This window comes from Hyperolius riggenbachi, chromosome 6, assembly GCF_040937935.1.
Source record: "Hyperolius riggenbachi isolate aHypRig1 chromosome 6, aHypRig1.pri, whole genome shotgun sequence".
NCBI lineage: Eukaryota > Metazoa > Chordata > Amphibia > Anura > Hyperoliidae > Hyperolius > Hyperolius riggenbachi.
In genome coordinates this window covers 337622748-337637434 of record NC_090651.1, presented here as the reverse complement: position 1 = coordinate 337637434, position 14687 = coordinate 337622748, and the positions used below count along the sequence as shown (strand labels likewise).

The window sequence follows — 14687 nt, the reverse complement described above, 5'->3', positions numbered from 1 at the left end:
GGAGGAAGCCCCAGGTAAGTAGATCTTTTTTTTTTTTTGACCTTTGACCATTCCTTTAAGATAACTCTCTCACTGTGAAAATTGCCCTCAATTCTCTAAGATCATGCTGGAGATAATAAGGCAAAATAAATCTTACCACCACACATCGATCTTGCCTTATTAGGTGTAGAGATAACTTTTTACAGTGAGAGAGTTATCTTATCACTTAAGTCCTTAAAGAGGAACTCCAGTGAAAATAATGTAATAAAAAAGTGCTTCATTTTTACAATAATTATGTATAAATGATTTAGTCAGTGTTTGCCCATTGTAAACTCTTTTAAATCCCTGATTTACATTCTGACATTTATTACATAGTGATATTTTTACTGTTGGCAGGTGATGTAGCTGCTGCATGCTTTTTTGGCAGTTGGAAACAGCTGTAAAGAGCTATTTCCCACAATGCAACAAGGTTCACAGACAGGAAACTGCCAGGAGTACCACGGTCCTCAGAGTTTCTTGTGGGAGGGGTTTCACCACAATATCAGTCATACAGCGCCCCCTGATGGTCTGTTTGTGAAAAGGAATAGATTTCTCTTGTAAAAGGGGGTATCAGCTACTGATTGGGATATAGTTCAATTCTTGGTCGGAGTTTCTCTTTAAGTTACCTCCTCTGTAGTTATTTGCACGTGCAGTTAATTAACAGCCTGTATTTAACTTTAGAATTCTGGAGTTATTTTAAGGATTGAAGAGTTAACTTTAGAGATCTCACCTTAACTTAAAGACAGAAGAGTTAACTTTAGGTTTGCCTGAGGTAAAATGTTTTCTGAATACTACGTGCCTTATCCCCATGGTGATAACTCTAAAAACGTTATTAAAGAGGAACTGTCACATAAATCTTAAGGTTTAAAACACATACAAATAATAAGTAAGTTTCTTCCTGAGTAAAATGAACCATATATTACTTATCTCCTATGTTGCTGGCATTTGCAGTAAGTAGTAGAAATCTGACATTGCCACAGGTTTTGGGCTAGTCCATCTCTCCATAGGGGATTCTCAGCATGGCCTTTATTCTTTATAAAGACATTCCCTGAAAAAGATTTATACAAAGATGCTGACCAGCCTTCCTGCTCACCGTACACTTTTTTGGCAGTTGGACGGAGCAACTGCCATTCACTAAGTGTATTTTGAAAATAAAGAAATCCCTGTGAACCCCCCTATGAGGAGATGTGCTAATCCAAAACCTGGCGGTGTTTTCAGATTTCTACTATCTACCGTAAGTGACAGCAACATAGGAGTAAACTAATTTATGGCTCATTTTACTCTGGAAGAAACGTACTTCTTGTATATTTTTACCTATATTTTAAATGTTAGGATTTTCGCGACAGAGGTCCTTTAAAGACAGGAGATAATCTTAGTGAATTGAGACCAATTGGCCTGTTTGTGCAAATAAAGTTGTATCAGGTATCCTTTAAAGAGAGTCTGAAGCGAGAATAAATCTCGCTTCAGACCTCATATATAGCAGGGGCACTTGTGAGATTTTGTCTCGCTTCAGTGTCTCTTTAAGTTTGACCGCATTTTCTGCATGCTTGTTTCAGTTATGTGACTCAGACACTACTAATGCATTAAAAGATCAGCAAGACTCCCAGGCAACTGGTATTATTTAAAACAAAATAGATTTGTCAGTCTCCAGATCTGACCTTTCAGGTCAGTTGTCCTTTAATAATTAATATTTCTTTTAGCGACTGTACTTTTAAAGTATTAGGTAAAAAATAAAAATAATAAAAATTTCTTCTCTTTCTTTTTTTTTTCCCCTAGGATCTGCAGTATCTAATGCCTTTCGTGGTTGTGCCTCACAAAGTATCTGTGATATTGGCAGTCTGTTTTCTACCTCTAATGTAGATATTAAATACACCTGCACTAGTGGAGGCGGAGCTCTCCGACACACCTTTTATCTCCCGGCCTTGATTGGTCTTCTGCTGCTGAAGTTCTTGTTCTGAGCCATTTGAATGAAAATACATCTAACATCTATATGTTATTTTCCATTACAAACCAAATTTATTTTTTATTTTCTATATTGTTAGTTAACTCATTTAAATTGACTGTCAGTGGCTCTTGTCACTCCGTATGTCTCTATGCTATGCTTCTGTAGAATGAAAAGTAATGTTGATATCTGACAGCATGGAAATGGGGTGAGGGAAAGAGGGGGTTGGATTCTGCTATGTAAGACATCCTATTTGATTGTTGGGGGAAAAAAATGTGGGCAAACAGATACACTTTCTTACACATGTGTCCATTTATCTTTTAAATATATATGAAGATCTTGACATACTGAGTTTTTGAAAAAGTGATTTTCTCAGAGATGTATCTAGGGAAACCAGCACCTATGGCTAGCACTGAAATCTGCTCTTAGGGATGGGGTGGGGGAGGGGGGTGGATTGAGCAGTAACACCCAAAAATGTAAGGTGTAGTCTCAATTGAATTAGTTGTTCTCAATTTGAAGTAAAGCATGGTCTGTAAGAATTAAATATGGCAATAGGTCAGCCTGTATATATCCCCCTAAACAATTAGGGAGCTTGTCCTCCTCCCCCCCCCCCCCCCCCGAAAAAAAAAGAAAAATATATATTTATACTGTATAAAATCATGTTCGTGCGTGTGCGTGTGTGTATGTATGTGTCGCGATCACTCAAAAATGCCTTGACCGATTTGATAGAATACAGATTCCTTACTACCTGGGATGATATGTTCTGGGGATCTCGGGTCCCTCCTGCACACCTGGGCAGAGCTAAAAACACCAAATCAGATTTCACCCATTCATGTCAATGGAAAAAAAAAATTAAAAGGCTGCCATTCTCCCAGTAATGAAGCCAGAGTCCCCACACTTGGAACAGTTGGTCACTTTGTGATTGAGGTTACAAATCCAGGAAAAGTGGGCGGAGCATAAAACAGCCAATCAAATTTCAGTCATTCATTTTAAATGGGAAAATGTAAACTGCAGCCATTCTTACACTGTTAATGGCAGAGTTTTCAAACTTGGCACACTTGGTCACTAGGTGACTGGGATTAATATTTTGAAACATGGGTGGAGCCTACAAAAGCCAATCAAAATTCACGTATTGATTCTCAAGGGGAATATTCACATTGCTGCCATTCTTACACTTTTAACGGCAGAGGCCTCAAATCTGATAACGTGACAGGTTCAAATTCTGAAAAGAGGCGGTACCACAAACAGCCAGATTTGTTTATTTTCAATGTAAAATGAAATTATTGATACCAAATACCTCAAAGCTCATAAACTTGGTCATTGAGTGACTGTATGTCAAGGTTAGACAACTTTAGAGATTAATATTTATCTAAGATTCTTTGTATGCGTTTGCCATTCTCTGATGATAACCAGGGTTTCCAGGTGGAAAAGAAGGGCAAGGTATCTCTGTTTGTTAAAGCTATTATAAATTTGTTTAGAAACTGCAGCCATTCTTAAACAGTTAATCGCAGGGTTTTCAAACTTGGTACACTTGGTCACTGAGTGAATAAAATTAAGATTCCAGAAAGTGGGTGGAGTCTACAACAGCCACATTCACCTCTTGATTTTCAAGGGGGATATTTAAACTGCCGCTAATCTTATACTTTTAATTGCAGAGGCTTCAAACTTGCTGCATCGCTCATTGGGTGACATACATTGCTACGTCAGTCACTGGGTGACTGGGGTTTAATTCACTAAAGGGACGGAGACACAAACATCCAATCAGATTTCTTTGGTGGATAAACTGCTTCTATTCACACATCTTTGATGCCAGTAACCCGGAAGCTCATAAACTTGGTCATTGAGTGACTGTGTGTCGAGGTTACAAAAAAGGCAGGGCCAAAATCAAATTTCACTGGGAAAATATAAATTGCAGCCATTCTTACACTGTTAATCGCAGAAATCTTAAACTTTCCACAGATAGCCACTGGGTGACTGGAAAAAATATTCAGGGAAGTGGGTGGAACCTGCAATAGCCAATAAAAATGTACCTGTTGATTTTCAAGGGGAGTATTTTAATTGCTGCCATTATTGCACTGTTAATGGTACAAGCCTCAAACCTGGTTGGTCATTGGGTGACTGGGGTTGAAAAGGGAGTGGCGCCACAAACAGCCAATCAGATGTGTTTTATTTCACTGACAAAATAAAAATTATTGATGCCAAGGACCTCAACGCTTACAAACTTGGTCATTGACTGTTCGTGTGTTAGGGTTAGAAAAAGTGGGCAGAACCCGTTCAGATTCAGGACTTATTATGGGTAAGAGAAACACCAGAATCTATTAAAAAAGGGAAAAATACAATAACATCCACCGCCTTCAAAATGTGGAACCTATTAAAGAGAATCTGTATTGTTAAAATCGCACAAAAGTAAACATACCAGTGCGTTAGAGGACATCTCCTATTACCCTCTGTCACAATTTCGCCGCTCCTTGCCGCATTAAAAGTGGTTAAAAACAGTTTTAAAAAATTTGTTTATAAACAAACAAAATGGCCACCAAAACAGGAAGTAGATTGATGTACAGTATGTCCACACATAGAAAATACATCCGTACACAAGCAGGCTGTATACAGCCATCCTTTTGAATCTCAAGAGCTCATTTGTGTGTTTCTTTCCCCCTGCAGCTATCTTCCACTGAAGTGTCAGGCTATTTCTTCCTGCAGAGTGCAGACAGCTCTGCCCGTATGTAATTCCTCAGTATGTGAAAGCCCAGCCAGCTCAGAGGAGGATTTATCCAGCTTGTAAAAGATAATAGAACAGAGAGAAGCTGCACTAATCTAAATATCACACAGGCAGTGTGCATAGAGGGGCCTGGATGGGGGAGTTCATAGCAGAACCACAACACTGAAGAACTTGGCAGCCTTCCAGACACAGGCCTGAGAAGTCTGACAAGAGAGAGATAAGTTGATTTATTACAGAGATGGTGATAGTAGAACGTGCTGCAGTAAGCCAGAACACATTAGAATAGCTTTTGGAACTTGTAGGATGATAAAAAACAGAATGCAATTTTTGTTACGGAGTTTCTTTAAGGTTCAAATATAACCTTTCCTCAACACAATCTCCATTAGCCCCCATCACGAGAAACCCCAAATTCCTCCCAGGGCTCCAACCAGGAAAATTTAATTGGTGGACGGAAAATGGGTTGATATGATTTTATGACGTAATGCAAAGAGGGAGGGAAAGCCACCAATTTATAACAACTCTCCCCTCATCAGAAGTATTCAGAAATATTCAAGTTAAACACTACATTGCCCAACACCGGCCATCTAATAGCCACCCATCTCTAACTTAGAGAAACAAATAGTTCAGAAATGAGATGTAGCAAAATCAATCTCAACCATTTATACATTGATCTCATCCACCCCAGACAATAAAAAGATGCCTAACCAGAACGCTTGGATCAAAGACTTAGGTCAGGAAATATGAACAATAATCATCAATTTGGAGAAACATAACTAAATGTTAACTGAAACTTCTTTGAAATTGATATTCCGCACCTACCTAACTCCTACTAGAATTAATAAATATAACAACTTCATTCCGAACTCTTGTTTTAGAGGATGCTCAGATCGAGGTGATTTCCTTCACACATGGTGGACATGCACTATAACATAAACTCTCTGGGCTACAGTATTCCAACGTACAACTGATTTCTGGGGTAAACCCACACAACCCTCACCTCCTTGCACTACTTAATGTTAAAGTCCCCAACTTCTCACACTGGGAAAATGCCCTTCTTGCCAAAATCCTAATCGCAACTAGATCACATATAGCACAAGTCTGGCTTTCAAAACAACTGTGCTGGGAGAAGGTTGTACATAGAGCTAATTATATTTGCTTAAACAAATTTCTCATGAGCATGACCAAAGCAGACATTCAACCCTTTTTCTTAGTATGGGTCCAAAGCAGGGGTCTAGTCCTGGGAAAAGAGGTGAGTGGACTCACCTGGAAAACCCCTGCCAAAAATGGGCGTAGTCAAGCATAATGTGGGTGTGGTCTTGGGTGGGTCCAAATATACATGACCTTAGCAGTGATGTAAAAGGTCTGCCGGGGAAGTTTGAGCTCTGCCGTAGTGTTTCACTCAAAAATAGATGCAATCTGACAGCATTTCATCAAAAAGACACATAATTATAACGATCGGTGTCAGCACACAGTGAGAATCTGATTATTGGTGATCTGCAGCATCACCAAGAATACAGATATATACCTGATTATTGATGATCTGCAGAATCACCAATAATACAAGTATAACTAACCTCGGGACACCTAATAACGTGTAAGTATTTTGGTGCAACAGTATATGAGCCAGTGATCCCCTGACTGCTGGGAATCAGACTCTACTGCAGTCAAGGGACTCCTTTGAGATAGAGTTCCTGACTGGATTGCAGAGAGATCCCTTTGAGAGACAGGGAGTCCCTGCAGCTACTGGACACCCCACCGGGGGGGTTTCCCAGATAGTACAAAGGAACTGAACACCCAAGGAGTGAGTGACAGTTAGAGAGGTCGGCCAGGCCAGGTCGGCAACACACGAGCAGATAAGGTACAGAGACTGAAGGCTGATTCGGTAACCAGGGACAGGCAGGGTTGGCAACCGGTGATCAGATATGCGTAGGTACCGAATCAGAAAGCAGAAGGAGGGTCAAGAGAGCAATAGGTCATAACAGATGAGGCCTAGTCTAGCGTGTAAGGTCCGTGGTCTCAACACCCAGGAACTGGTCTAAGGAATAACACAGTAATGACACAGTATCCCTAATCTTGGGTGTGAGGTACTTAACCCACCTTATCACTGCATATACCTAGCGTTGTGTTGAGTGAACCCAGCTCACTGCATCTAAATACCTGTTGTGTTGAGTGAGAACTCACCTGGCCACCTCACTGCATCTAACTACCGGTTGTGTTGAGTAAGAACCCACCTCACTGCATCTTAAGTACCTTCACTGTTCAGTGGACCCAGCTCACTGCATCTAACTACCGAGTACCTGTTGTGTATACTTAACCCACCTCATCACTGCATATACCTAGCGTTGTGTTGAGTGAACCCAGCTCACTGCATCTAGATACCTGTTGTGTTGAGTGAGAACTAGTGTTGGGCGAACAGTGTTCGCCACTGTTCGGGTTCTGCAGAACATCACCCTGTTCGGGTGATGTTCGAGTTCGGCCGAACACCTGATGGTGTTCGGCCAAACTGTTCGGCCATATGGCCGAACTAAGAGCGCATGGCCGAACGTTACGCGAAAGTTCGGCTAGCGCTGTGATTGGCCGAACAGGTCACGTGTAGTGTTGGGCGAACATCTAGATGTTCGGGTTCGGGCCGAACATGGCCGCGATGTTCGGGTGTTCGAGCCGAACTCCAAACATAATGGAAGTCAATGGGGACCCGAACTTTCGTGCTTTGTAAAGCCTCCTTATATGCTACATACCCCAAATTTACAGGGTATATGCACCTTGGGAGTGGGTACAAGAGGGGAAAAAATTTAGCAAAAAGAGCTTATAGTTTTTGAGAAAATCGATTTTAAAGTTTCAAAGGGAAAACTGTCTTTTAAATGCGGGAAATGTCTGTTTTCTTTGCACAGGTAATATGCTTTTTGTCGGCATGCAGTCATAAATGTAATACATATAAGAGGTTCCAGGAAAAGGGACCGGTAACGCTAACCCAACAGCAGCACACGTGATGGAACAGGAGGAGGGTGGCGCAGGAGGAGAAGGCCACGCTTTGAGACACAACAACCCAGGCCTTGCATGAGGACAAGAAGCGTGCGGATAGCAATTTGCATTTTGTCGCCATGCAGTCATAAATGTAATACAGATGAGAGGTTCAATAAACAGGGACCGGAAACGCTAACCCATCACAGATGTTCATTGTTCATGTTACTTGGTTGGGGTCCGGGAGTGTTGCGTAGTCGTTTCCAATCCAGGATTGATTCATTTTAATTTGAGTCAGACGGTCTGCATTTTCTGTGGAGAGGCGGATACGCCGATCTGTGACAATGCCTCCGGCAGCACTGAAACAGCGTTCCGACATAACGCTGGCTGCCGGGCAAGCCAGCACCTCTATTGCGTACATTGCCAGTTTGTGCCAGGTGTCTAGCTTCGATACCCAATAGTTGAAGGGTGCAGATGGATTGTTCAACACAGCTATGCCATCTGACATGTAGTCCTTGACCATCTTCTCCAGGCGATCGGTGTTGGAGGTGGATCTGCACGCTTGCTGTTCTGTGTGCTGCTGCATGGGTGTCAGAAAATTTTCCCACTCCAAGGACACTGTCGATACCATTCTCTTTTGGGCACTAGCTGCGGCTTGTGTTGTTTGCTGCCCTCCTGGTCGTCCTGGGTTTGCGGAAGTCAGTCTGTCGGCGAACAACTGGCTAGAGGAGGGGGAGGATGTCAATCTCCTCTTTAAAGTCTCCACAAGGGCCTGCTGGTATTCTTCCATTTTGCCATGTCGGACTCTTTCTTCAAGCAGTTTTGGAACATTGTGTTTGTACCGTGGATCCAGAAGGGTATAAACCCAGTAATTGGTGTTGTCCAGAATGCGCACAATGCGTGGGTCGCATTCAATGCAGTCCTAGGCCGAAGAGGTCATAGCCTAGGGTCATAAAAACCTGTTTATTTGGGCTATTTCAATGGTAGTGGTGGTGACGTTCATAAATCTCAGCCATGGCCGTTAGCAACGTCTGAATTTCACGAAATGTCTCATGCAGGTAGAAGACATATTGTTAGACTTGGATTCCAAAGATGGGGTCCCTACATCTCTGCAAACCAGAGTTACAGGGGTCCAAAATTGGTAAAATCCCCCATAGGCTTTCATTGGGCCTCCTATTTACAGTTCCAAAATCTCACATCTTTTCAAAGGGCAATGGCTCAGCAGTACCACATTTTCTAGCATTGTAGGGACCCTTAGGGGGAACATGACTGGTGAGTTTCGGGCCCCTAGGCCAAAGAGGTCATAGCCTAGGGTCACAAAAACCTGTTTATTTGGGCTATTTCAATGGTAGTGATGGTGACGTACATAAATCTCAGCTATGGCCGTTAGCAACGTCTGAATTTCACGAAATGTCTCATGCAGGTAGAAGACATATTGTTAGACTTGGATTCCGAAGATGGGGTCCCTACATCTCTGCAAACCAGAGTTACAGGGGTCCAAAATTGGTAAAATCCCCCATAGACTTTCATTGCCTCCCTATTTCACTTTCCAAAATCTCACATCTTTTCAAAGGGCAATGGCTCAACAGTACCAAATTTTCTAGCATTGTGGGGACCCTTAGGGGGAACATGACTGGTGAGTTTCGGGCCCCTAGGCCAAAGAAGTCATAGCCTAGGGTCACAAAAACCTGTTTATTTGGGCTATTTCAATGGTAGTGATGGTGACGTACATAAATCTCAGCTATGGCCGTTAGCAACGTCTGAATTTCACAAAATGTCTCATGCAGGTAGAAGACATATTGTTAGACTTGGATTCCAAAGATGGGGTCCCTACATCTCTGCAAACCAGAGTTACAGGGGTCCAAATTTGGTAAAATCCCCCATAGACTTTCATTGCCTCCCTATTTCACTTTCCAAAATCTCACATCTTTTCAAAGGGCAATGGCTCAGCAGTACCAAATTTTCTAGCATTGTAGGGACCCTTAGGGGGAACATGACTGGTGAGTTTCGGGCCCCTAGGCCAAAGAGGTCATAGCCTAGGGTCACAAAAACCTGTTTATTTGGGCTATTTCAATGGTAGTGATGGTGACGTACATAAATCTCAGCTATGGCCGTTAGCAACGTCTGAATTTCACAAAATATCTCATGCAGGTAGAAGACATATTGTTAGACTTGGATTCCAAAGATGGGGTCCCTACATCTCTGCAAACCAGAGTTACAGGGGTCCAAAATTGGTAAAATCCCCCATAGGCTTTCATTGGGCCTACTATTTACCGTTCCAAAATCTCACACCATTTCAAAGGGCAATGGCTCAGCAGTGGCAAAACTCACCAGTCATGATCCCCCTAAGGGTCCCTACAGTGCTAGAAAATTTGGTACTGCTGAGCCATTGCCCTTTGAAAAGATGTGAGATTTTGGAAAGTGAAATAGGGAGGCAATGAAAGTCTATGGGGGATTTTACTAATTTTGGACCCCTGTAACTCTGGTTTGCAGAGATGTAGGGACCCCATCTTTGGAATCCAAGTCTAACAATATGTCTTCTACCTGCATGAGACATTTCGTGAAATTCAGACGTTGCTAACGGCCATAGCTGAGATTTATGTACGTCACCATCACTACCATTGAAATAGCCCAAATAAACAGGTTTTTGTGACCCTAGGCTATGACCTCTTTGGCCTAGGGGCCCGAAACTCACCAGTCATGTTCCCCCTAAGGGTCCCTACAATGCTAGAAAATTTGGTACTGCTGAGCCATTGCCCTTTGAAAAGATGTGAGATTTTGGAAAGTGAAATAGGGAGGCAATGAAAGTCTATGGGGGATTTTTACCAAATTTGGACCCCTGTAACTCTAGTTTGCAGAGATGTAGGGACCCCATCTTTGGAATCCAAGTCTAACAATATGTCTTCTACCTGCATGAGACATTTCGTGAAATTCAGACGTTGCTAACGGCCATAGCTGAGATTTATGTACGTCACCATCACTACCATTGAAATAGCCCAAATAAACAGGTTTTTGTGACCCAAGACTATGACCTCTTTGGCCTAGGGGCCCGAAACTCACCAGCCATGTTCCCCCTAAGGGTCCCTACAATGCTAGAAAATTTGGTACTGCTGAGCCATTGCCCTTTGAAAAGATGTGAGATTTTGGAAAGTGAAATAGGGAGGCAATGAAAGTCTATGGGGGATTTTACCAAATTTGGACCCCTGTAACTCTGGTTTGCAGAGATGCAGGGACCCCATCTTTGGAATCCAAGTCTAACAATATGTCTTCTACCTGCATGAGACATTTCGTGAAATTCAGACGTTGCTAATGGCCATAGCTGAGATTTATGTACGTCACCATCACTACCATTGAAATAGCCCAAATAAACAGGTTTTTGTGACCCTAGGCTATGACCTCTTTGGCCTAGGGGCCCGAAACTCACCAGTCATGTTCCCCCTAAGGGTCCCTACAATGCTAGAAAATTTGGTACTGCTGAGCCATTGCCCTTTGAAAAGATGTGAGATTTTGGAAAGTGAAATAGGGAGGCAATGAAAGTCTATGGGGGATTTTACCAATTTTGGACCCCTGTAACTCTAGTTTGCAGAGATGTAGGGACCCCATCTTTGGAATCCAAGTCTAACAATATGTCTTCTACCTGCATGAGACATTTCGTGAAATTCAGACGTTGCTAACGGCCATAGCTGAGATTTATGTACGTCACCATCACTACCATTGAAATAGCCCAAATAAACAGGTTTTTGTGACCCTAGGCTATGACCTCTTCGGCCTAGGGGCCCGAAACTCACCAGTCATGTTCCCCCTAAGGGTCCCTACAATGCTAGAAAATTTGCCACTGCTGAGCAATTGCCCTTTGAAAAGATGTGAGATTTTGGAACTGGAAATAGGAGGCCCAATGAAAGCCTATGGGGGATTTTACCAATTTTGGACCCCTGTAACTCTGGTTTGCAGAGATGTAGGGACCCCATCTTTGGAATCCAAGTCTAACAATATGTCTTCTACCTGCATGAGACATTTTGTGAAATTTAGACGTTGCTAACGGCCATGGCTGAGATTTATGTACGTCACCATCACTACCATTGAAATAGCCCAAATAAACAGGTTTTTGTGACCCTAGGCTATGACCTCTTCGGCCTAGGGGCCCGAAACTCACCAGTCATGTTCCCCCTAAGGGTCCCTACAATGCTAGAAAATTTGCCACTGCTGAGCAATTGCCCTTTGAAAAGATGTGAGATTTTGGAAAGTGAAATAGGGAGGCAATGAAAGCCTATGGGGGATTTTACTAATTTTGGACCCCTGTAACTCTGGTTTGCAGAGATGTAGGGACCCCATCTTTGGAATCCAAGTCTAACAATATGTCTTCTACCTGCATGAGACATTTCGTGAGATTCAGACGTTGCTAACGGCCATAGCTGAGATTTATGTACGTCACCATCACTACCATTGAAATAGCCCAAATAAACAGGTTTTTGTGACCCTAGGCTATGACCTCTTCGGCCTAGGGGCCCGAAACTCACCAGTCATGTTCCCCCCAAGGGTCCCTACAATGCTAGAAAATTTGCTACTGCTGAGTAATTGCCCTTTGAAAAGATGTGAGATTTTGGAACTGTAAATAGGAGGCCCAATGAAAGCCTATGGGGGATTTTACCAAATTTGGAGCCCTGTAACTCTGGTTTGCAGAGATGTAGGGAGCCCATCTTTGGAGCCCAAGTCTAACAATATGTCTTCTACCTGCATGAGACATTTCGTGAAATTCAGACGTTGCTAACGGCCATTGCTGCGATTTATGTACGTCAGACTGCCACCATTGAAATTGCCCAAATAAACAGGTTTTGTAAACCTAGGCTATGACCTCTTCGGCCTAGGACTGCATTGAACGCGACCCACGCATTGTGCGCATTCTGGACAAAACCAATTACTTAGTTTATACCCTTCTGGATCCATGGTACAAACACAATGTTCCAAAACTGCTTGAAGAAAGAGCCAGACAGGTCAAAATGGAAGAATACCAGCAGGCCCTTGTGGAGACTTTAGAGAGGAGATTGACATCCTCCCCCTCCTCTAGCCAGTTGTACGCCGACAGACTGACTTCCGCAAACCCAGGACGACCAGGAGGGCAGCAAACAACACAAGCCGCAGCTAGTGCCCAAAAGGGAATGGTATCGGCAGTGTCCTTGGAGTGGGAACATTTTCTGACACCCATGCAGCAGCACACAGAACAGCAAGCGTGCAGATCCACCTCCAACACCGATCGCCTGGAGAAGATGGTCAAGGACTACATGTCAGATGGCGTAGCTGTGTTGAACAATCCATCTGCACCCTTCAACTTTTGGGTATCGAAGCTAGACACCTGGCACAAACTGGCAATGTACGCAATAGAGGTGCTGGCTTGCCGGGCAGCCAGCGTTATGTCGGAACGCTGTTTCAGTGCTGCCGGAGGCATCGTCACAGATCGGCGGCGTATCCGCCTCTCCACAGAAAATGCAGACCGTCTGACTCAAATTAAAATGAATCAATCCTGGATTGGAAACGACTACGCAACACTCCCGGACCCCAACCAAGTAACATGAACAATGAACATCTGTGATGGGTTAGCGTTTCCGGTCCCTGTTTATTGAACCTCTCATCTGTATTACATTTATGACTGCATGGCGACAAAATGCAAATTGCTATCCGCACGCTTCTTGTCCTCATGCAAGGCCTGGGTTGTTGTGTCTCAAAGCGTGGCCTTCTCCTCCTGCGCCACCCTCCTCCTGTTCCATCACGTGTGCTGCTGTTGGGTTAGCGTTACCGGTCCCTTTTCCTGGAACCTCTTATATGTATTACATTTATGACTGCATGCCGACAAAAAGCATGTTACCTGTGCAAAGAAAACAGACATTTCCCGCATTTAAAAGACAGTTTTCCCTTTGAAACTTTAAAATCGATTTTCTCAAAAACTATTAGCTCTTTTTGCTATTTTTTTTTTTCCTCTTGTACCCACTCCAAAGGTGCACATACCCTGTAAATTTGGGGTATGTAGCATGTAAGGAGGCTTTACAAAGCACAAAAGTTCGGGTCCCCATTGACTTTCATTATGTTCGGAGTTCGGCTCGAACACCCGAACATCGCGGCCATGTTCGGCCTGTTCGGCCCGAACATCTAGATGTTCGCCCAACACTAGTGAGAACCCACCTGGCCACCTCACTGCATCTAACTACCGGTTGTGTTGAGTGAGAACCCACCTCACTGCATCTTAACCCTCCTGGCGGTTTGCAAAAAAATCGCCAGGGGGCAGCAAATCTTTTTTTTTAAATTTTTTTTTTTTTTTTTCATGTAGCGAGACAAAGTCTCGCTACATGATAGCCGCTGCTCAGCGGCATCCCCCCAGCCCCTCCGATCGCCGCCGGCGATCGGAGATCCGGAGATCCCGTTCAAAGAACGGGATCTCCTGGAGGGCTTCCCCCGTCGCCATGGCGACGGGCGGGATGACGTCACCGACGTCATCGACGTCGTGACGTCAGAGGGGACTCCGATCTGCCCCATAGCGCTGCCTGGCACTGATTGGCCAGGCAGCGCACGGGGTCTGGGGGGGGGGGGGGGCGGCCGCGGCGAGAGGAATTGCGGCGGATCGGCGGGTAGCGGCGGCGATCGGGCACTGCACGCAGCTAGCAAAGTGCTAGCTGCGTGCAGCAAAAAAAAAATTATGCAAATCGGCCCAGCGGGGCCTGAGCGGTGCCTTCCGGCGGCATAGCCCGAACTCAGTTCGGGCTTACCGCCAGGAAGGTTAAGTACCTTCACTGTTCAGTGAACCCAGCTCACTGCATCTAACTACCCAGTACCTGTTGTGTATACTTAACCCACCTCATCACTGCATATACCTAGCGTTGTGTTGAGTGAACCCAGCTCACTGCATCTAACTACCTGTTGTGTTGAGTGAGAACCCACCTGGCCACCTCACTGCATCTAACTACCGGTTGTGTTGAGTGAGAACCCATCTCACTGCATATAGCTAGCATCCCCCCGAGATGGACAAAATAGACAAACCAGGTAGAGGAAGAGGTAGAG

General features: G+C 43.9%; 1 protein-coding gene across 1 annotated transcript in view; it reads left to right on the top strand.

The window, feature by feature from the left end:
- Positions 1–2024, top strand: part of LOC137522949 (phospholipase A2 inhibitor and Ly6/PLAUR domain-containing protein-like) — a 94068-nt gene extending 92044 nt beyond the window's left edge. The window contains exon 4 of the mRNA XM_068243107.1: positions 1795–2024. Coding sequence (XP_068099208.1) covers positions 1795–1976 — 182 coding nt within the window. The 3' untranslated portion in view covers positions 1977–2024. The remainder of the gene's footprint in view (positions 1–1794) is intronic.
- The last annotated feature ends 12663 nt before the right edge of the window (positions 2025–14687 follow it).